A 24344-nucleotide genomic window follows, 5' to 3' on the forward strand; every position below is an offset into this window, starting at 1 on the left:
ACTTGACATTGTCAGAAGGCAAAATTAAAACTTCCTGGTTTTCCGAAAGCAGTTTATGCGCTTCTTCATCAAACGTATACTTACCAAGCTAAAGGTTGCCCAATCACAAAAAACAGCAGATTTGAATTCCTCACACCCAACAACATATTCTCAAGACCCCTCACCAAAGAAATTTGCAAAAATTAACTCCCTAAAATGACATGCCCTAACCCCCCCCCCGGCACCCCACCCACATCTCCTCCCAGTGAGGTCAACATCACAGTCCTTTTGACACCAGTGTAAGATGTTCCTAGACTCTCAGACATGCCATGGGATGCAACTGGCAAATTTCAGAAGGCTGGCATCATGCTAATTTCTGAAGATGCCCTCTTGGGTAGTGTGGTTTTAGCATATCACGGCTATTGCTGTTGCATTCTTTTTATTTTAAACTTTTGTGCATTTTCGTCTGCTGAGCCCCTCACCCTTTTTACAACAAAGGCGCCTTAAGAAATTTAAGAAACCTGGGGAAACAGTTAAAATGTGTGCGTGCCTTGAGCTTTTTTGCTTTCCATGAGGCTCCCTTTCCCCGCCAACAAAGGCGTTTTCTCTGTAGGGAAGTTCGCTTCTTCTGCACCTGTGTTTTACAGCTCTACCCGAGCACTATACAGCTCTCTCGCTCGATCCAGTGCTGATTGTACTTCTTGAGTTTTTACTGCCAATCTGCGGGGTAAGGTGTGTGTATGAGGGGGGAGAGGGGGGCTCCCTATCAAAGCAGCCCTTCCACTTCCTCCGTGTGGGCTGCTGTAGAATTCAGGAATTCAAGCTGGGGTTTGATGTAAAGCGCTCCGCCATCATATGGTTCCTTTTAATCAGTCCCACGAGGCAGAGGCATTTCGAGAAGGGTAAGTCAGCTCATTTACAGACATGGCTTGTCCTTCTCTTTACCTTCCTTTCTGGAAGGCAGCCAGTGGCCGACTCATTCCTCTGTTCACATCTGGAGAGAGAACTCTGCCTGCATTCCACAGGTTAAAAGTGCTCAATCGGGCCATTCAGGGGCAGCCGCTCGGTGTGAGTGCCGTTTCTTTCCTTCATTTGTGATTGCACACTCCCGACTTCGCACGTGAAGCCGAATGCCAGAGCCTGAAGAGCAGCCAAGAGGAGAGAGGACCAGATCTTTTGGGCTACTCGTGCGCTGCACAACCATTCCTTCCAGTTCCTATGAGCAGCCCCCCAAGGACAAGGAGAACATGAGCTCTGCCTTTCAGTTTCGTACAACTTTGTACAATTCAACACTGTAATGCATTAGGGGATTTTGTGGCAGCAAGAATGGCCCCTGCCTGCTAATCACTCATTCGTTCTGGCCTGATGCTTGTCATTGACTTAAATTCTTTCCTACTGATAATGTTGGCTTGCTACTCAGAATCCGGATCAAATTTCCTGATATACAGCGGGGGTCTAACAGATCAGTTCAATTACAGTGATACCTCGGATTAAGAATTTAATTCGTTCTGGAGGTCCGTTCTTAAGCTGAAACTGTTCTTAACCTGAAGCACCACTTTAGCTAATGTGGCCTCCCACTGCCGCCGCGCCACAATTTCGGTTCTCATCCTAAAGCAAAGTTCTTAACCCAAGGTACTATTTCTGGGTTAGCAGAGCCTGTAACCTGAAGTGTCTGTAACCCGAGGTACCACTGTACTCTGGATTATTTCTAGAGAGACTTTGACAGCACTTCCTATCCCTAATGTTATTTGTTCGTCTTCCTTTATAATAGGGAAATAAGAAGTAAGAGAACAAATCAAAACCCTATTTGCGAGCATAAGAAAAGCAGCTTTGAATAAAATGATCCAATGAAATGGCATGTGATCCTCTTAGCAGGACAAGGAATGATCAAGCTAGTCTGGGAACAGCGAAGGAGAAATTCAACACTGAAATAATGCAGTGGAAAAATGTGAACACTTGGTGGCAGCAAAGAAACATCAAAGAAATACAAGATGTCAAAATCAGCCTTTTTGGTCCATAAAGGAGTGGGAGGGGGGGACCCCGCAAAATCCACAATTCAGCAATACATTTCTTGGGAGAAACCCCCATGTCCCTAAAATGTGAAAAGTTTCTACTTCAACAATCTTCATCAGGCAAGATCTGACACAAAGAGCAAGGACAAGAAAACACTTAAAAAGGAACTACCAAAATAGAGGTTTTTGTACTTTTCAGCCTATAATTTCTATCTCAGAACCGAGTCTACAAACTGACCTAGTGGTTACAAGGTAGGATTAATTTTTATACTTTCTCCCTTCTCACTCGGTGCTTTGTGTAACCTCCTGCCAGATGAAGATCTAAAGCTTGCTACTCCTTTTTTATTGTTCCAGTAAAGGTATTGCCCAACTGCGGATAAAAGTGTCAAACACCAAAACCTTTACAGAGAAACAACACTCAAACCAGGACTAAACTCCCACAAGTTCTAAAACAACAATCTCAAACAGAGTTGGTCCTTGTAACCTTTTTATGAGCGAGTCTTAAAAGAACACACTGAAAATACTACAGGTGAGCTGAGAACTCTGGCAGGAGTGTTCTTTGGGATCCTGAATATTACATCCAGGATCAGAGGAAGGCTGAATGCCAGCTGCTGAACATCAGTATACTTGGAAACATAGGTAGAAGAAAGTAATGGGGTTCATGTCTTGTCTCTGGGCTCCCTGTGAGAGTTGGTCCCTGTTAGAACAGAATGCTAGTCTAGGTAGGTCTTTGGTTTGATCCAGCTGGGTTCTTCCTGGGTTCCTATTAGTTAAGAGCTTGCTTTTGCTACTACTCCTAGGCAGCTCAATCTCTCAGGATCAGCAGCTGTCTTTCACTAGCTGAATCTGCCCTTCTCCAGTTGGTTGTGGACACTGAACTGCAAAATTAAATAGCTTGTGGACCAGAATCCTTTATAGCACTGCTCACAAAGCTGCTCCAAGGTGCCTAGACTGCAGCCTGGAACAGCCCTGTGCTAAGGGAACCAGCTGCAGAAATGCTCATGTCAACACAAGCCACAAGCAGCTTTCTTCTTCTGCAGTGGGGAAAAAAACCCAAAGGAAGGTGAGCTAGCAAGAAGCTCCCTCACTGTACCCATCAGAAACATCTGGCAAAAACCAAGAGGTGCGAAACCACCGTTGGGGAACAGGAGGACAAAGAACCTCAAACACCTAGCAGTGCCCTGGATAGGGAAGAATGACAGAACAGAGTTTTGCTCAAAGCAAATGAACGAGACAAGGACTGACCGGAAATCAGAATGTGTGACTCAAGAGCAGGATAGGAAATGTACAGACACTCCCCAAAGTGCTACTCTATGAAAATCTCAGCTTTTAGTATTCAGGAAGGGAATTCTACCTCTGCATAGTTTTGCAGCTGGTTCCTTCAAGATCTCTGTAAATTAGAAGACGAGTACGAGTACACTATTTGTACACTTTGGGGGTTTCAAGCAATACATTTGAAGTCTTCCAGTTTCGAAGGCAACCTAATGGTTTACAGAAAGGATTCATGCTCTTCAACAATTGGATAAGGCAAAACTGTGAGCAAGGAACTGCTCTTCAAGGTCTTCAAAGGATATCCCCCCCAATATATATATATATATATATATATATATATATATATATATATATTCTGATTTGGACAGGGAGTCCAAAGCTCATACTAAAATTGTTAGTATTTAAGGGGCCACAAGGCTCTTTGCTGTTTCTTTCTTCTGCAAAAGACTAACACGCCTAAACCTCTGGGAATTAAATATCTTGGCTGCCCCAGATGCCCAGATGATCCCAGCCAGAAGTCAGTGATTATTTATTGGTGTTTATTTATTCAGATGGATCAATGTTATAAACAAATCACAACAATGAAACCTGAGGTGGCAAGCAGGCAGCATTACTCACAAAGCGTTTCCTAGGCAGCAAAAAGTTCCATTATGCATAAGATGCTTTCAGATATTTTTGCCTCATCGTGCTGCCAACTACCCTTGAGTGACAAATATAAAGTGCTGCCGTGCTTTCACATGGAGGCATAAAAGATCAGAGGCTGCAGTGCTGTTTTCTGCTTTCAGTTGCCCACAGTAACAGCTGCTGGGATGTTCATCCCTAACTAATACTTCCGATTTCCTTTCCTGCACAGGAAGTGCCTTCAGATGCAAGCTACCCAGGTGGTAAAGGAATTACATCCGAGCAACCACTACAAATAAATTGGTGAGATCAGAGTCCAGGGCACTGTGAGGTACTTAAAGGATTTGGAACACAGGCCCATGACAGAAACTTGTATGCACTGATTTCCATGTATGGGTGCCTCTGGATAAATTAAGATGATGAGTGGTTGGGGTCTCAGCCACCCTGTAAGCAAAGCAAAGCAAAGCAGAGCAAAACAAAACAAAACAAAACAAAACAAAACAAAACAAAACAAAACAAAACAAAACAAAACAAAACAAAACAAAACAATAACTTTAAATTGGAGGCAAAGGAGTCTCTGAACCTCCCTGCCCCACAATGCCCCTTGGTGAAGTTAGTGGAATACCACTTCTTGATCTACCAAGACTATAACATAAAGGAAATGCAGCATTTGAAAACAGAAAGAGAAATTATAAGATTCTAAAGCCACATCTGACTACTGGGACATGAGATCTAGGAGTTCTGACCTTGTGAATCCTGTCAATTCTCTGAGCTAGAACGAAAGAGAGTGCATGCGTCAAAAGCGTGAGCCCAGATAACTCTCTGATTCCATTTCCCCACTCCTAATATTTAGTGCTTCTCTCCCTCCTGCCCCACTCTCCTCCTCTCTTAACAATTTAAACTGGTCGGCATTTCCCTACTGCCTAGGCAAAGCTGCAGCTTCTTGTCTAGCAGCCTTTTCAGAATTTGAAGGAAATAATAGTAAGACAGGTGTCCTTCATGCCTGTATGGAAGAATGAGCCTGGAGAGTTTTGCACTTCCTCCTGCTTGACCACACGACCAAGCAGCAAGTGGCAATCTTGCTAAAACAGAGCAGGAACAAAACTAGATCGAATGAAACCTTATTACTGTTTCCCTAAAGTAAACCACAAGGGGGCAGCTCCATCATTTCTAGACTTCAAAGGATACTTCCTAGGTGAGGTGACGGGAATACTTCACTCCCTTGGTTTTACCTCTCCTCTACATCTAAAGCAAGAGTACATAGAGGCAGTCCGGCATGCTATTTGCTACTAGAAGGTAACATGATGCAGCCCATATCACCTCCCACAAACAAGTCAAAAATGCACTTAAATGTGAATGCTTGGCTTTTGTTATAACCACATGCAGGTACAAATATTTCCAGGACTGACTGAGCCATACATACATACATACATACATACATACATAATTTTTTTGTATGCTGCCTTTCCACAGTCCAAACCATGCTCAACATGAAAAAAATGTGTAACTGCAGCGTAACAAAGGCAGCCATAAACAATAAATAAAACATTAAAAATGCACAACCAAACAGAACAATTTCCACATAAATCGCAGCAAGATACAAAATACAAGATACAAAGAAAGCCATAACACCCACCCACAAAAATAAAAAACCTCAAGCAACACCCCAGTCCAAAAGCCTGTTCAGCAGCCTCAGCTATTGTAGCTGGATTCAGTCAGACCAAGTGGAAAATGGCCTCCAAGAAAGGGTGCAGGTCTTCCAAGACTCACAGCCAAGATGGTTTCTCCCTTTCTCTCATTCTAACAGTTGTTAATTCTGATGTCAAGTTCATTCCCACCCCCCTCCAGCCAATACTCAGATCTGCTGAGGTGCATATGGGTACGATTTCACATATTCAGCATAACTTTGTTAAGCTCCCTTCGTGTGTTGATCGCATGAAGAGGCAAAGTGGGCCCTGGGCCCTCGCCTCTTTTTGTTAGTGTGGAGAAGCCTTTGCACATAGATTCTCATGTGTCACAAGCAAGCCTGAATCCCAGAACTGTGGCTATGAATGGTTCTGGGCCTGGGGAAGCGAAGTTGTGTAGACGTCTGTTCCCAGTTTCCGACATCCACAATGCCTTGCCCCTTCAGACAAGCAACATTAAGATCATATAATCGTATGCAATGCAGGAATGTCCCACACAGGGATCGAACCTGCAACCTTGGCATTATCAACACCACACACTAACCAACTGTGCTATCCACATGAGTCTGCAATTTTAGGCAGAGGAGGTGTATACATATAGGAAATGTGTAAAGATTCATACTGTAACAGTGAGGGACACAACAATAATGAAATGAAATGCACAAGAGAACTGGAGTTGCCCTGAGAAACTAGGAGGTGAGAAGAGCTATATGCTGAACACTTGCCATTCACTCTTCTGTGCAATGACCGATTTGCATTTGGGAAACCTTAAAGATCGCTGCTGTTTCCCCCCAGCTGTTTCCCCCCAGCCTTTTCTCTTGTTCTGATGCCATGCAATGAATGAATGAATGAATGAATGAATGAATGAATGAATGCTGGGGTCTACTCTTTCCTTGATCTCACTGCATAAGGAAGCTCACTAGCAGAAAAGGGTAGGGACAGCAGAACCTGCAAAGGAAAGGCGAGTGAATGCTGACCAGAACAGCAATGTCTTCCAGCTCTGATGTTCCCAAAGCACTTATGGGGAACCTGTGTGGCCCTCCAGATGTTTTTGGCCTACAACTCCCATGATCTCTAGCTAGCAGGACCAGTGGTCATTGATGATGGGAATTGTAGTCCCAAAACACCTGGAGTTTGCCTATGCCTGCTTTAGGGTACCGTATTTTTCGCACTATAGGACGCACTTTTCCCCCTCCAAAAATGAAGGGGAAATGTGTGTGCGTCCTATGGTGCGAATGCAGGCTTTCGCTGAAGCCTGGAGAGCGAGAGGGGTCGGTGCGCACTGACCCCTCTAGCTCTCCAGGCTTCAGGAGAGCCCCACCGCCAGCCCCACAAGCTCGGGGGACAGCGGGGAGGCGGAACGCCGCCATCCCGCTGTCCCCCGACTTGGCTAGAAGGCTGGCGACGGGGAGAAGCCTGCTCCTCCCCGTCGCCAGCCCTGCAAACTCGGGGGACAGCGGGAGAGGCGCAGCGCGCCATCCCGCTGTCCCCCGACTTGGCTAGAAGGCTGGCGGGGGGAGAAGCCTGCTCCTCCCCGTCGCCAGCCCTGCAAACTCGGGGGACGGCGGGAGAGGCGCAGCGCGCCCTTCCCGCTGTCCCCCGACTTGGCTAGAAGGCTGGCGACGGGGAGAAGCCGGCTCCTCCCCGTCGCCAGCTCCGCAAACTCGGGAGACAGCGGGAGAGGCGCAGCGCGCCCTTCCTGCTGTCCCCCGACTTGGCTAGAAGGCTGGCGGGGGGGAGAACCCGGCTCCTCCCCGTCGCCAGCCCCGCAAACTCGGGAGACAGCGGGAGAGGCGCAGCGCGCCATCCCGCTGCCCCCCGACTTGGCTAGAAGGCTGGCGGGGGGAGAAGCCTGCTCCTCCCCGTCGCCAGCCCCGCAAACTCGGGAGATAGCGGGAGAGGCGCAGCGCGCCATCCCGCTGTCCCCCGACTTGGCTAGAAGGCTGGCGGGGGGAGAAGCCTGCTCCTCCCCGTCGCCAGCCCCGCAAACTCGGGAGACAGCGGGAGAGGCGCAGCGCGCCCTTCCCGCTGTCCCCCGACTTGGCTAGAAGGCTGGCGACGGGGAGAAGCCTGCTCCTCCCCGTCGCCAGCCTCGCAAACTCGGGAGATAGCGGGAGAGGCGCAGCGCGCCCTTCCTGCTGTCCCCCGACTTGGCTAGAAGGCTGGCGGGGGGGGGAGAAGCCTGCTCCTCCCCGTCGACAGCCCCGCAAACTCGGGGGACAGCGGGAGAGGCGCAGCGCGCCATCCCGCTGTCTCCCGACATGGTTTGGAGGCTGGCGGAGGGCTTCCTCCTCCCCCAGCCCCGCAAGCTCCCAGAGCGATGCCAAAGCTGCGAGCAGCTTCGGCATGGCTCTGGGTCCCGTTCTGGGGGAGGGGGAAGCTCAGGCTTCCCCCGCCCCAGCCCCGCGCCTGGGGGGGGGAATAAATATTTTTCCCTTTATTTCCCCCCCCCCAAATCTACGTGCGTCCTATGGACCGGTGCGTCCTATCGTGCGAAAAATACGGTATTTTTCGTATATTGTACATATTCATATATTGTTTCTTCAGACACGGGTGGCGCTGTGGGTTAAACCACAGAGCCTAGGACTTGCCGATCAGAAGGTCGGTGGTTCGAATCCCCACGACGGGGTGAGCTCCTGTTGTTCGGTCCCAGCTCCTGCCCACCTAGCAGTTCGAAAGCACGTCAAAGTGCAAGTAGATAAATAGGTACTGCTCCAGCGGGAAGGTAAATGGCGTTTAAGTGCGCTGCTCTGGTTTGCCAGAAGTGGCTTAGTCATGCTCGCCACGACCCGGAAGTTGTCTGCGGACAAACACTGGCTCCCTCGGCCAATAAAGCGAGATGAGCGCTGCAACCCCAGAGTCGGCCATGACTGGACCTAATGATCCCTTTACCCTTACCTTACACTTTTTTGTGCTTTTCTCTTTTCTTTTTCTCTTTTTCTTTGCACTACTTTATTTCTTTGCAACTGAAACCCCTTTCAATAAAAAAATATTAATACAAAAAAGGTTGATAACAAGGTACGAATATCCTGCAGACTGTTCAGCACTTTGCATGGACAATCAAATAGGGCTCCCCCTCCATTTCCAGCATTATATGCTGCTGTCCCAGAGAAACCCATTTTTTCTGCTTTTCGGATCAATGCCATAAATGCACCTTACAGGCTCCTCTTTTGAAAAATGCTTCCAGAAACCAGACCCCAGGAGCTATTAAAGCAAAAGTCAGCTTTCCAGGGTACATATTTATTAACCAAGCTCCCCTTAAATTGTTTTTTATTAGAAAACCAGGTTCTTCCATTCTCCCTATCTCAACTCATTTCAGAACCAATGAATGTTAGATTAAGATAAAGTATCACACTAGGAGGGGGGAAAGTTTAAGCGCAGCTTACGCGGTGGAGGGGTGAGTGCTTTTCTTGTATTCAAATGCAAATGCAGCTGAAGAAGAGAAAAAGAAGAAGATTGATATGTATTTTATTCCACCTACCCAATTTGGCTTTAAAATGAACAAATACCAGCCCTACAGATAATGCACTTCAATGCTTGCCATCAGTTGGACCTGCTCTTGACTGGGCTCATGAAGCCAGCCATGAATCACAGAGCTGCTTGAGGTCATTATCATATTGGGGGCTTAGCAGAAAAGCCCTGCCCACACCATGTATTAGTGACAGTCTGACAGCATCCCCCCACTCCCCCCCAATCTATTTAAGCCAACCCCCAAGTGACAAAACCTCAACTAGCATCTTCTCTGAAATTAAGGCTAATCCTTGATGCTTCCACTGATGTTAGGCAAGGAACTGATAAGATCTGTTAATAAATTGTTATAGTGGCAGGCTTTTAGCTGTGACGTCCGTGAAGAAATTTTGCAAATAAATGCTGCACATTCATGCGATGCATTGCATTAATTGTTAGAATTCCTGCTCCATGATTGCAGTCATGGGATTGCTGTCTATCACATGATGGTGTATGTTTTGACTCCACAGAGTGGGAAGTGACGGAGACAGGAGGTTTGTGTTACTGTGTTCTGTGAAGTGGGACTATTGTCCTTTGTTCTTTCTCTTTGCTGTCTGATGCTAGAGAGAGAGGGAGCCATGTTGCAGTGCTCCGTTTGTGTTTATATGTAAATAAAGTAGATTAGCCAAAATGCTGAGTTGCTGAGGTCTGTTACGCAAGCTGTGAAGACTCTGCGAATCCATAAGTGTGCCGATGTCGGTTGGCATCGGTCGCTGTGATGTTCGGGCAGAAGAAAGCTTTTGAAGCTTCCAAACGATCGACCAGGAGGGTGGGAACATGCCAGTTGGGCATGTGTCTCTGCCAGGGTCCTACTCGAGAGTAAGACGAGCTCCTGACACTGATATCCCCCCCAGGAGCATATACAGTATGGCTCTCCTCCTCATTTAATCCCCAGAATAGCCCAGTAAGGTAGGTTAGGCTAAGAGGCAGTGACTAGCCCAGAGAGTGTAATGGTAAAGTGGGAATTTGAACTCTTGTCTTCCAGGTCCAACACTGGCTTTCAGTTTGTGTGTGCAGGCATGCACGCACACAAACACACAAATGATTAGTTGAATTGTAGAGTTGGAAGAAGCCCCAATGGGTCATTTATTCCAACTCCTTGCAATGCAGAAATATCAACGAAGGCATCCATGGCAGATGGTTATCCAACCTCCGCTTAAAAATCCCCAATGAATTGGATATTCGGCCAGTGACTTCACTTGCCCTTTAAACTGGACGGCTGCTTCCATCCTATCTTGTTCTATATTACCCAATAAAGGTATAACAACAGCCCCACAGTGGGCAAGACTCTAAGTAGCTTGGAGTGATTTTTCATAGGGGTGTATGGAGAAATAGTGAATCCTCTCGCCTTCCTTTCCTGCACTGCAGTATGCTGAGAATTGTAATAAATCAATACATCTTTAAGGCATACGACATTTCCCTATATGCTAACCCAGAAAGACATTTGACTCCAAGTTGGCAGGCTGCTTGTCTCCTGTTTCCACATTTGGGGGGGGGGAAATGGGGGGGAGGAATTGTGCTGATACTGCATAGCCTTGCACACACACCCCGGGGGGGGGGAGGAAACCACTGGGCAAATCACTTGCCTTGCTATTCTGACTCAGTGGAGCACTCAGACTGGGTTGGGAAGTTGCACATACTCTAGTTCTCAAAGTCAAGGGGCAGGTTTATTTTTATTTTTTAAGCATCAGAGGCATCTGCTTTGGAGGTTTCAATCCTTGGGGAGGCAGCTCTGTGGAGCTTGTACTAGGAAAGAAATGGTACATTAACCCTCTTCAGTCCCAGGAGATAGCCCTCCTCCTCTCCGAACAGGTCTCTTTTGCAGCAAATCATTGGCACTAAAATATTGAGCACTAGAAGACTGGGAAACGGAGCATGTGGAAGTGGGCTTCCAGCAAAATTAACTAGAGTTTCATTTGAGTCACCTGCAAAACTGGTCTCAAGGCTGCCATTCCATGAAAAATGGATGGATATAAAAATGCTGGTCCCCAGAGTTCTATCACTGTCTTCACCTGCTGAAGGAATCATCTTCGGAGGGTGACCTGGAGCTCCCCGAACCAGCAGTCAGTGTTGAGGAGCCATGAGGCAGATCTGAGGGATCTGTGGCCCTCAGAGGACATGGCAAACCAACCTCCACCTCAAGACATGGGTAGCCCCTTCATGGAATTGGAGGTGGATGCTGAATAGTTTCCAAGTCTTAGGAAGCACAGATGCTTTAAGGCAGGCATGGCCAAACTTGACCCTCCAGTTGTTTTGGGACTACAACTCCCACCATCCCTAGCTAACAGGAACAGTGGTCAGGGATGATGGGAACTGTAGTCCCAAAACAGCTGGAGGGCCAAGTTTGGCCATGCCTGCTTTAAGGTGCAGTTTCAGTTGGCTACCAAACTGCTCACCAGAGAAACAATGACTCCTCAGGAGAAATATGACTGTTGTTGTTGTTTAGTCGTTTAGTCGTTTAGTCGTGTCCGACTCTTCGTGACCCCATGGACAAGAGCATGCCAGGCACTACTGTCTTCCACTGCCTCCCGTAGTTTGGTCAGACTCATGTTTGTAGCTTCGAGAACACTGTCCAACCATCTCGTCCTCTGTCGTCCCCTTCTCCTTGTGCCCTCCATCTTTCCCAACATCAGGGTCTTTTCCAGGGAGTCTTCTCTTCTCATGAGGTGGCCAAAGTATTAGAGCCTCAGCTTCACAATCTGTCCTTCCAGTGAGCACTCAGGGCTGATTCCCTTCAGAATGGATAGGTTTGATCTTCTCGCAGTCCATGGGACTCTCAAGAGCCTCCTCCACCACCATAATTCAAAAGCATCAATTCTCTGGCAATTAGCCTTCTTTATGGTCCAGCTCTCGCTTCCATACATCACTACTGGGAAAACCATAGCTTTAACTATACGGACCTTTGTCGGCAAGGTGATGTCTCTGCTTTTTAAGATGATACTCATAAGGAAGTAGATCAAGTATGTTCCAGGCACAGAGAGTTGGAATAACCTCTTGGCAGCAAATTCCTGATCTGTGCACTCCTGCCCAGTCACTGAAGCCCCCTAAGTTTGGACTGCCTTTAGACCAGGCATAGGCAAACTCCGGCCCTCCAGATGTTTGGGACTACAACTCCCACCATCCCTAGCTAACAGGACCAGTGGTCAGGGATGATGGGAATTGTAGTCCCAAACATCTGGAGGGCTGGAGTTTGCCTATGCCTGCTTTAGACCTTGCTTCTCATGCTGCCCCTGTGTTAGGATGTCAGACTGTGATTCTGGTACTGTCCCCTGTTCTGCCTGCCTGTCACCTGAAGCAGGACAATTGCACCAAAAAAGGCACACTGAAATATTGAATTTTAGCACATGCATGATCTCTTACCCCTGGACTGAGCTCAGGGACACCCAGTTTTGATTGGCAACAGAAGCTGGATTCACAAATCGCTTCCTGGAGTTCTGCTTGGCAGGTAAAACCGTTCTTGGCAGGGGAAGATTGTGTGAAAAAAGTTCCTTTCAGGTGCTGGTTTTTTGGTCATTGTGTAGCTGTTAAGGGCACAAGAGCCCTAAAAACAACCAAAAAGTTACCTAACACCCCAGAAACCTGCAGATTCCAAAGCTATTTCTCATTGCCCAGTGACCAAATCTCTTTCTCAATATGTTTGCAAGTTTGAGTATGTGAGATTAAGTGTTTGACTTGAGAGCTTTTAATTAGTGTCCTCAAGGCTTTGGTATGACTTCCCAGAGGAAGTCTGATTGTGTCCCTTTTTGATGAGTTTCCAGAAAAAGTGTAAGGCTCATTCATACATAGAGACACTTTATGAGCAAAACTGAGGAGCTGAATGTGAGTCTGCTGTTCGTAATGCATTGTTTTGCGAAACTCTTGCAGTTGGATTGGAAATTTAGTGGGTTTGTTGCTATGACTTTTTATGAGCTACTTCAGATGATAGAAGAGGCTGCATTTACATTTCTGAAACAAATTAATCAACAAGGAACAAATTACGTCCCCACATTTTGCTCTCTTGCTCATTCACAAATTAACCTAATCAGCAGATATGAACAGCGAAGGAAATGTTTGTGCCTCGGGATAACAGATGCCAATTAAGAACAGATAGTAAAAGTCATGTTAATTTTTCATTCTAAGTATCACCAGAACAATCTCACAGCCTTGATGGCAGCAAAATGAGCAATGAAGCAGGAACGAAAGTGTGGAACGGCTTTCGATGTAATGGCTCCTTTGAAGTCTACCTTGCCTAAAGTAATTATTGAAAGCTGGAGAGATCCTTGTTTGCTGTTTTAAAAGTTCTCCTGAGGAGAAAACAACCTGTCTCCATGGCTCCAAAAGATGGTTAGAGAAAGAAAGAGAAAAAGTTGTTAAGACCAATAATAAAAAAAGTGGTAACACAGAGCCTGGATTCTCAAAATGTAACAGCAAATCTCCTTTAGAGTGCCCTTGTGGGCCACTGACAAGGAAACCAGGATGTCCTCCTAGAAGTCCCAACTCAATTTTCATGTATATATGGCCCAAGAGATGCAATGCTACCTTTTTATTTTTAACTCAGAGCAATATTTTTCTTACCTACAAGCATCGGGTAAATATCTGCTCCCTAGCCAAGATTCACTTGCTAAATGCTGCATTACACTGCATACCAAAAGGCTTTCAATAGGTAATTGGAATCAAATAACCCAACAAGGTGGAAGGATAGATCGTGAAGCGTGAAGCTGAGGCTCCAATACTTTGGCCACCTCATGAGAAGAAAAGACTCCCTGGAAAAGACCCTGATGTTGGGAAAGATGGAGGGCACAAGGAGAAGGGGACGACAGAGGACGAGATGGTTGGATAGTGTTCTCGAAGCTACCAGCTTGAGTTTGACCAAACTGCGGGAGGCAGTGGAAGACAGGAGTGCCTGGCGTGCTCTGGTCCATGGGGTCACGAAGAGTCGGACACGACTAAATGACTAAACAACAGCAACAACCCAACAAGGAACCAATGGTCACAAACACAGCAGTAGGGAGGGGTAACATATTTCTGGAGCTGAAGGAACAGGTTAGCAAGAGTAAGTTTTGAGTGCCTGCGCATGCACACACACACACACACACACACACGTTAATAACTTAGAAACTGTGAGAAGTTATGCAAAAGAACAAGGATGATGAAAATTGCAGCTGACAAGCCACTATCTATCTGTGAGAAGAAATCAAACAAACCTCAGGCACTAGCTCTACCAATACTGCCCTCTATGAGGCCCCACCTCTGTTATCTGAAACTGTAACATCTCACATGCTCATCTCATCAATCAACACAACATCCTGCGCCAGCATCACACAGCTCTAACATCTGTCACACCCAGTTCCAAGACACCTTGTCCCTGTAGTCAGTTTTGCAGAGGACAAAATACACTGGAAGTGAGAACACAGGTCAACCAATAACTAATAAAAATATCCATGTCAGGAGCTACAACGTTCAACATGAATTGTTTGGCAAACTCTTCATTTATATGCACCATGTTCAACAACTGTAGTTATTTTGATACAACAAATTCTGGGGAGGGGAAAAAATCAGTTTTGTTCGAAGAAAATCCTTTCTCACCCACTTTCCCTCCAACGGATGCTTTAAAACAACATTTTTAAAAAGTGGCACTTTTAGTACTTCATGTAACATTCCTTTATACACAAAACATTAAAAAAAAAAGAATCCGTCCAAAAAGTATAGTGAAAGCCCCTCCATTTATGACAATTGATCTTAAGATGCCAGCAGTACAGATTTCTGAGAATTCTCTCATTTCAATAGGCAAATTAGAGTGTGGATCGTTTTTAAGGTTAGACATAAACAAGGCTGAAGCAATATTACCTTGACAACACCTGGCATACTTGACTATGCTCTGTTGTTTTCCTTTTATTGATTGCTTAAAGCCCAGCATTGTGTGATAAAGAAAGTGCATTTCAAGATATGCTTATTGCCCAAAGACCGTTATACCCAGCAGACACAGACAAGAGACTCACAGCCATAAGAATTCTGCTTCCTTGGGATAACAAGGGCTTACCTTTTCCTGCTCTGCAACATCCTTTCTGAGGTGATGTCAACAGAACTGCACACAATATTCATATATTCATAGCATCACATAACAGTGTTATGATATTAGCACTTATGTGAAATTAGGATTTTTATTTTTATTTTGCACTTGGCACTTGTTTACACTGCATCACATTTGCCTGTTGACTGTCACAGCTCACCTTGTTTGCAGATATTCTTTTGAGTATCCTTGCATTCCCTTTATGTTAAAAATCACCTTGAACAATTTGGTATATAACCAGCAAACTAGACTACCTCACCGGTCAATCCTAACCCTAAACCAGTTTCCCAGCCCTGGGCCTCCAGCTGTTTTTGGACTACAACTCCCATCATCCCTAGCTAGCAAGACCAGTGGTCAGGGATGGGGGAAATTGTAGTTTGAAAACAGCTGGAGACCCAAGGTTGGGAGACACTGACCTAAACCATTTATGAACAAAAAGCACAGGTCCCTATCAGGAGGATCCATAGACCCCTGGTACCAAACTGTATGGGAAACCACTGTATGGGAAACTGTATGGGAAACCATGGGAACAAACACAGCAAGACACCTTCACTCCTGCATGGCTCCCCTTTGTCACATACACAGGCCAACAAGACAATGAACTATCCCCTGACTACAAATCAATATGGCGAACAACCCAGCGACACTTCCCTTTCACACAATCAAAACACACTGCAACCAACCATGCTCTGGGCTCTTTGATCTCTTGCTCTGCCAGCAAAAATAAGACACCTATCCATGCGACAAAAAAGCACCACCCATATACTCTGTAAAGAAGGAAAGTTTACAGCAGTGGTGTCCAAACTTTTTTCAAAGAGGGCCAGATTTGATGAAGTGAAGGGCCGTGAGGGCCAACCAAAGGGCTGACCACAGTTGTTGACCTTTTTTTAGGATTTTACCCCAAAGTTGTTGAACTATTTTTAGGACTGAAGTTGTTGAGCTGCCACAGGGGCCGGATTAAACCGGATTAGGCCCCCAAAACGGACTTTGGACATGCCTGGTTTACAGTCTCCCTCACCCCCTTCCCCTTCTCTATTTTCTCCTCTCTCTTTCCCCCCACTTTTCTTACCCTCACAACCCCACACTGACTACAACAAAAATGTCTCGAATGGACTGTAGTTGAGCTGTAAGAAAGACTCTACGATTTGAAAATAGAGACACTGAATGTACTCTTGTTACTTATGGAAAATCTTATGGAGGGAGGCCTACATTTTCTACATCCCTCCTGTCTATTTATTCCTATTTTCTGTTTCTTGTTCCTTAAGCAGTTACTGATCCCCAAGAGGACCTGAGGTGGGCCACAACATGAAAGCTGTTCGTAGCAACTTGCAGAGTGACGTTGGGGGTGGGGTCAGTGTTTCTTGGAGAGCAGCTGGAAAAACACTACTGCCTCTTGCATTTTCTTCCCCAAGGAATTTGAGTAAGCATCACTCCAAGCTCTTCAAAACACCACAAAGAAGATGTCACCTATGCATAGTGAACTTACCTGGCACTTTCAAAGGTTGCAGATGCTGACTTTCCAACAGCACCAAATCCAACGCCAACAGCCAAGCCCTCTGAAACAGAGAAAGAACATGGTAATGTAGTAACCTAGCAGGTGGCTTGGCTTATAGATTGACACCCTGCATAATTCATTCTCGCCCACTTTAGGATTCGGCCACGCAGTCCTTGAGCTGAAAAAGGCTCCCCACCCCATTTTTATACTTTATGTGTCCTGTATGAGGATATGACTTGTTGAGCTTGATTTTGAACTTGTGGGTTTAGGAAAACGAAGGATACTGAGTAACACAAGATCCATTTGCTGTTGTTTACTGTCTCTCATCTCCTATATATTTTGGAAAGTTGTTGGCCTCTGTCTGTTTTCTATGCATTTCGACACCTCTTAAAATAGTGTAAACAGGTTTGCAAGGTGCTTCCTGATATGAGGAACAGGTTTTTGTCCATGTATGGATACAGTTGGACACCATTTTGAATCAAGATGGCAGACTGAACCTGTCAAAACTCCACTGATTTTCATTTCACTTTTCATTTGTATGCTGCATTTCTATATTACTATACACAAGGCAGTTTACAGGAACAAAATATACAACAAAGAACACACACCTTATTATAATCTGATCCAATACAAAAAATATTGTAATAAAAGATAGCTTTAAAATGGAATGACTTGTATCAAATAAATAGTCAACAATCTTTCAGAATATAATAGTAAACAATAAAATTAACTCTCAAAATGTCAGCAAATAATAATTAAACAGAAATTTACTCTTAACAATCACAATAAATAATTACTAAACTATGATCTATAAAAAATAACTGCAAATCACAATCAGTGCTTTTTTTTTCTTAAAAAAAATGTTTAGGGGTACTCTCATTTTCCTACTCATATTGAAATACTGCCCCTCAATGAGGCCAAACTTAGATTCACAAAATGTTTAGGGGTATGTGTACCCCTGCATCCCCCCAGAGAAAAGCACTGACCACAATACATACAAAGCTATGTAAAAGGATCAAATTGATAACCGCTATTTCAAAACAGCACTGAATTGTTTTGGTTTCTTAGAATTCCACTAGTTAGTTTGCTGTCATTTGATTAACTATCTAAATATATCAACATCCCTTTGTTTTGCTTAAAAGAAAATGCCATGGCAATCTTAAAATCACTAGCTCTTCCCCTGAAGTATTGCAAAGAAATAACACCACAATCCGCAGGAAGTTAGACATATTTAAATCAAGTTATTCTAAATTTGATTGCAACTATACTCGTTCTATTGATTTCCATGAGACCTAAATGCAGCTAACTTGAACTGGACCATGGCCTGAGAATGAAAGACTTATAAGGGGGTGGGGGCAGAAAACAAGACAAAAAGCAGTGAGCATTTTGGAACCTTAGAAGATTCTGTTGGCTTTTTTTACAATGCCTCAAGACTGTTTGCTGTTTTCGCTAACAGCGTGGTTACACTTCTATAATTAACCTTCTAAGAGTGCAGGCAGTTGCTGCCTTTACTCTAATGACTCAATTTTATCAGCTTCCACACTAGCAAACAAGCACAAATATTTAGGCTCTTTCAGTGAAATATCACTCAATACAAGATAGTCTTAGCAAGGACACTGATCCCACGGAGAAAGAAATACTGTGCAAGGCAATTCCTTTCACTGGGCCAAATAACTTTCCTTTTGGGGGGTACTGGATAGCTCAGTTGGTAGAGCATGAGACTCTTAATCTCAGGGTTGTGAGTTTGAGTCCCACATTGGGCAAAAGATTCCTGTAGGGAACTGGATGACCTTTGGGGTCCTTTCCAACTTTCCATTGATTCTACAATTCCATGATATTCAAAGCATCACAGTAGCATAGAAATCAATGATGTAGCACTAATATGGTGGAAAAGAAGCATGTCGAGTCTGGGCAGGGCAGAGTGGAAACTATTCATGTGCCATCTTCATTGGCATTCTGCCCACCAGGAGAATCCAATGGCAGGCAAAGGAGAAGATGAGCTATTAGGTTACATATCTATGGAGCCATATTTGTGTGAGTCTCTAGCTACACTGGCTATGGCTGTGTACACAGTATACATCTATATCAAATTTCAAAGTGCATTGCTACTTCTCAAAGAATCCTGGGAACTATGGTTTACCCATCTCCTACAACCCCTAGCACTCTTACCAAACTGTATTTCCCACAATTCTTTGAGGGAAGTCATGCACTCTAAATGTATGGTATTTACACTGCCTAGTCGTCTAGGACTAGCTAGCCCAACCACAGCATCAATTTTAAGACCATTATGTCACATCCCAACCGTCAACAGAAAATAAATAAGGCTCCCCATCCTCTCCCATTATATGAAAAAATATGAGTAAAATAGCATGTCCTGCTATATGCTGTGGATATACCGTATTTTTTGCACCATAACACTCACTTTTTTCCTCCTAGGAAGTAAGGGGAAATGTCTGTGCGTGTTATGGAGGAAATGCCTACGGGTGGCATGCCTACGGATTTTCCTCCTCTAAGAACTATGTGCGTGTTATGGTCAGGTGTGTGTTATAGAGCGAAAAATACGGTAGTTTGCCTGAACCTCCTTGGTTTTTGTTAATACAGCCATCCAAAACTAGTCTTAGGTTACCAGCCTCAGAGACATGGGAAACAGGAATCCACACTAAAGTGTTAGGCCATGTTAACTAACACATATGAGACTAATTTTTGCCATGTGCCAGCTTTGTGGATGTTTTAATTATTGTAGCGTTCAGAGCTCAGCATGTTCTAATAGAAGCTTCACTAGCAGGTGCATTTACATCTCCGCAGGGCATAAATCAGAACTGCCTTAATTACAATTGCTGTAGCTGCTAATGGGGAGAAGGAAGCATTTAGCCCTCAAACAGGTGCAGGAAATCTGACAACTGACTTCATTATGTGCTTTGGGCTTTGTCCCCAGAGGTGAGTCTTGAAGCCACTCCTAGGCAATTGACTCAATTCTCTCCTTGGTTCATCCCACTTCCAGATGCTTCTGTTTCCTCCTCAAACCATCCGTCCCTTAAACTACTTGAAGCATCTTCACATCTTTCAAACAGCGGCCATTCAGAGGAATAATTCCTAGTGACGCAACCTTTTCTACAAATATCAGTTGTTGTTTTTAAAAAGAAGTGTTTGTGTTGTTATCATTCTGCCTCCAGCACCACATGGGAGAAGGAGAGAGAATGAATGAATGAATGATAACTGTAACACTGAGAACCTCTTGATGTTGGCATGAAAAAAGAGGCTCCATTGAGACAGAGGCAATGGCCAATAAGACAGCAGACCAATGTATATTTTCAAAAAGGCTCTAGACTTCAGCTTTCGGTGGCAAAGATATTACAAGACTGGAAGGGCGAACACGCCACCCACTGTTCTGCAGTCTGAAGATCTCACTGCCCTTTCTGCATTTGAATGCATGGCTTATCACTGTCAGTCTTGTTTAGATACCTATTTGGACATATAGAACTGTGTATATTAATTTACACTTTTAAATTGGAAATGGTGGACTATTCCTATTGTAAATGTCAGCAGGAAATGGAAAAGAGACTCTTGCAAATGTCTCTTTGTAACTGCTGGACTCAAGGATATGCACAGTATTGAATTAGCATTAGGAGTTATCAGTGTTTGTAAATAAAAAAAGGTTCTGACCTCCCTTTGTCGCCTCAGCCTGGTCCTTGGACCCTTGTCGGCATAAAAGAGTCCACGAGAAAAGTATCCTTGCAGAGCACTTTCTACTTTTATTCTTAAAAGACTTTCTGCAAAAGCGACTGACCAACTGTACACAAATCAACACTACCAGCTTTCAATAACCAACCAACCCAATCCAACCTAACATTTCTCACTCAATATATATACAACCCGGTGCAGGCCACTGACTCACACTGACCCGGGTTTTTAAGCATTAAGGAAACAGTGGCCATTTTAGCCATGACAGGAGTTCCAGATACTTTAATGTCTAAAATACAGAATGGGCTCTGCAGCCTCTTCACTCCAGCCCGGTTCTATCTTTCACCCACCATCACACCTTAGCTGCTATCCTGCCTTCAAGTCCTTCTCTAAGTTTTGAAGTGTGTTAATTGCAGAGTTAACACAATTGTAGAACTAGCAGTCACAGTGACTTCTCTTGCAATAAAATGGTGCTGACTGCAGCTTCTCCCTTCTCATGATGAAAATGGTACTGGCTAGGTCTGGTGCTCCAATATGGGGTGACAATTGATGGGAGGCACAGCTGGAGACAGCAATGCTTCTGAATACCAGTTGCTGGAAGCCCCCAAAGGGGAGAGTGCTCTTGTGTTTGGATTTTGCTTGCTGGTTTCCCACAGGCATCTGGACTAGACGGGGCACTGGCTCAATCCAGCTAAATGTTCTTAAGTTTATTCGTCTGTCCTTAAGAGATGACTCCCAAAGGGGGTTCTTCTTGAGACTCTGGAAATCTGAACAAAATGGAATTGAAGGGAAACATACACAACTGCCTCAACCAATAGCAGCAATTCCAATGGCTAAGTGCTCTCTTGAGCATCTGTCAGAAAGGAATCTTGCGACATGGCACGGTTAACAAAGTAAAATAGCTATTGCCCCTTGCGATTAAAGTAACAGACATTAATCTTGAGGCCAGTGTTAAAAACGCTGTTTTAAATTTGAATAAAGACAGCAAGCGAACATATGATCAGATAAATCTGCAAGGTGCCTGCGAGGAGAAAGAAAAGAAGCAGGCAGCCCACCTCTGCCAAGAGGAAGCAGTGTATTCCCAGCAGGGGCAGGGGTCTCTGGCCTCAGTCCTGTTCCCCCTGCCACCAATGAGTAGGAGATGTCTATCTGAACACCCCTCCAATAACCTGAAGAGCCCTACTCATTCAGGGCAAAGGCTCATCTAGTATAGCATTCTGTTCTCACAGTAGCCAACAAGATGTCTATGAGAAGCCCACAAGCAGGATGTGAGCACAACAGCACTCTTCCCACTTGAAATTCCTAGCAACTGGTTGATGGAGGTATAGTGCCTCCAGCAGTGGAGGGACAAGGTATCCATCACAGGCTAGTACATGCCGATAGCCTTATCCTCCAACCTAGAGCCTGGATAGCTCAGTTGGTTAGAGCGTGGTGCCAATAATGCCAAGGTTGCAGGTTCGATCCCCATAAGGGACAGCTGCATATTCCTGCAATGAAGGGGGTTGGACTAGATAATCCCCAAGATCCCTTCCAACTCCACAACTCTTTGATTCTAATCTTCTTTTAAAGCCATCCAAATTGGTGGCCATCACGGTCTCCCCTGTAGGAGCGACTTCCCCAGTGCACTGTGTGAAGAAGTGACACTTGAAGAACAATGGCGGTCGGGGGGAAGCCAAGTTCATCCCATGTCAAATAGGCCCATTTGCTAATATGATCACATGCAGCTTCAGTTGCCCTAAAGGTGAAAATAGGGACAAATGAAGAAGAGAGCTTAGGGTGGGAAATGGTGATTATCCAGTTGGAATTTCCAGTGAACCCAGGTAGCTAGCATTAATGAAATCAAATGCAAGCTACAGCTACATAAGATATGTAAAAAGGGGGAAACTGAGCTCAGCAGATGATGCAGGATGGGATAACTGTGTGCTGGGCAAGAGCTGCCGAGTGGAAATGGAAGCCATGACGTGTACCAGGTGTGCTACCAAAGTGCAAATTAGGGTGGTAATTGAGAGCAGAAATGGGCTGCGACAGCATACTAATTTCACTCATGAATGTGCAAAGTGAGGCTCTGGAAAGACAGGTTCCACCAATTACTGCTGCAGAGGGAGATTCCCCAGACACATGGGGAGAGAAAGGCAGAGATTGGAAGAAATGAGACTGGTGAGCCTGCATGATGCTGCATGAACAGCCTCTCCAGAAAAAGAGGGGTCTACATAATCATAGGCTTGGAAAGAACCTTGAAGACCATGTAGACCAAACAGTCTGATGAGTACAGGGTCTGCAATGTGGCACTCGACTGCTAGCATCCCTGGGGGTTGGTTGTTCAGACTCCACTTAAATGCCTCCATGGAAAGGGATCTGATCACCTCCTGAGGAAACCTTTGTACCGTTCAACACCTCTTACCACTGGGTGCCAGAATCCCTTTTCTCTGCAATATCTATCCATTGGTTCTCACCTTGCCCTCCGAAGCAACAGAGAATGACTCTACTACATCTTCTTTCAGATATACGGAGGTCACTTTCACATTCTCCCCAGTCCATCTTCTCTTCTCCATGCTGAACACACCTGGTCCTCATTGGATTTGGTTTACAGCCTGCTCACCATCCTGGCCAGCCTCCTCTGGACTCACAACAGGGTTAGTTGAGAAGACTTCAGAACAGTTATCCGCTCACAATTAGAAGTATGATGTAACTGTTCATCTAATTACCGTATTTTTCGCTCTATAGGACGCACTTTTTCCCCTCCAAAAATTAAGGGGAAATGTGTGTACATCCTATGGAGCGAATGCAGGCTCCTTGGCTTCAGCGATAGCAACGCGAAGCCTCCTCTGTTCCTGGACCTGTCTTGAAGACTTGCGGTGGGAGGAAGGTTTTCCTCCCCACCGCCAACATTCAGAAGGCTGTTCTGAAGGCTGGCGGTGGGAAGAAAAGCCCTTCTCCCCCGCCAGCCTTCAGAAGAGTTCCCGCAGGGCTGCCTAGGCTGCGGATAGCAGCCTGCTGCCCCGCGCGAGGGGCGCTCTGCTTCAGAGTGCCCCTCACACCGGGCAGACATCCGCAGCTTGGGGAGCCCTGCAGGAGTTCCCCGCAGGGCTCTCCAAGCTGCGTATAGCAGCCTGCTGCCCCGCACGAGGGGCGCTCTTAAGCAGAGCGCCCCTCGCGCGGGGCAGACATTCGCAGCTTGGGGAGCCCTGCAGGACTTCCCCGCAGTGCTCTCCAAGCTGCGGATAGCAGCCTGCTGCCCCTATCCGCAGCTTGCGGATAGCAGCCTGCTACCCCTATCTGCAGCTTGGAGAGCCCTGCGGGGAAGTCCTGCAGGGCTCCCCAAGCTGCGAATGTCTGCCCCGCGTGAGGGGCGCTCTGCTTAAGAGCGCCCCTCATGCGGGGCAGCAGGCTGCTATCCGCAGCTTGGAGAGCCCTGCGGGGAAGTCCTGCAGGGCTCCCCAAGCTGCAGGTGTCTGCCCCGTGCGAGGGGCGCTCTGCTTCAGAGAGCCCCTTGCGCCGGGCAGCAGGCTGCTATCCGCAGCCTAGGCAGCCCTGCGGGAACTCTTCTGAAGGCTGGCGGCGGGAGAAGGGCTTTTCTTCCCACCGCCAGCCTTCAGAAGGCTGTTCTGAAGGCAGTCTCCATAGGAACGCATTAATTGATTTTCAATGCATTCCTATGGGAAACCGTGCTTCGCAAGACGAAAAACTCGCAAGAAGAAAAAACTTGCGGAACGAATTAATTTCGTCTTGCGAGGCACCACTGTACAATCTATTCAGTTCTTATACAGGCAATATCCAAGGTGTGGAATTCCAGAGCTTATTTTCTGCATGTGCCATTCTTCCAAGTTTTTCATCTGATACCTGCATACAAAGAACGCTAGAATTCTTAAAAGCATCTTCACATGGAACACTACACAATTGATATAAGAATTCCACACCGTGGATATTGCCAATGTTGACTTTAATTTCTCGTAATATGTTTCGTTTATATGGTAAGTTGGTCTATAGAACCATATATTTTGATATGATATCTTGAATCGCATTTAAAAAGAATTTATATAGTT

At 45.6% G+C, this 24344-nt stretch overlaps 1 protein-coding gene across 4 annotated transcripts in view; it reads right to left on the bottom strand.

Annotated features, from left to right (window-relative positions):
* The window catches only part of SLC39A11 (solute carrier family 39 member 11), a 264458-nt gene that overhangs the window by 34261 nt on the left and 205853 nt on the right, over positions 1-24344 (bottom strand). For all 4 annotated transcript variants that reach the window (XM_053375424.1, XM_053375423.1, XM_053375421.1 and 1 more), the window contains one exon: positions 16612-16681. In XM_053375424.1, the coding sequence (XP_053231399.1) occupies positions 16612-16681 (70 nt within the window). The remainder of the gene's footprint in view (positions 1-16611; positions 16682-24344) is intronic.

The sequence above is a fragment of the Podarcis raffonei genome, chromosome 2 (assembly GCF_027172205.1).
Source record: "Podarcis raffonei isolate rPodRaf1 chromosome 2, rPodRaf1.pri, whole genome shotgun sequence".
Classification (NCBI taxonomy): Eukaryota; Metazoa; Chordata; class Lepidosauria; order Squamata; family Lacertidae; genus Podarcis; species Podarcis raffonei.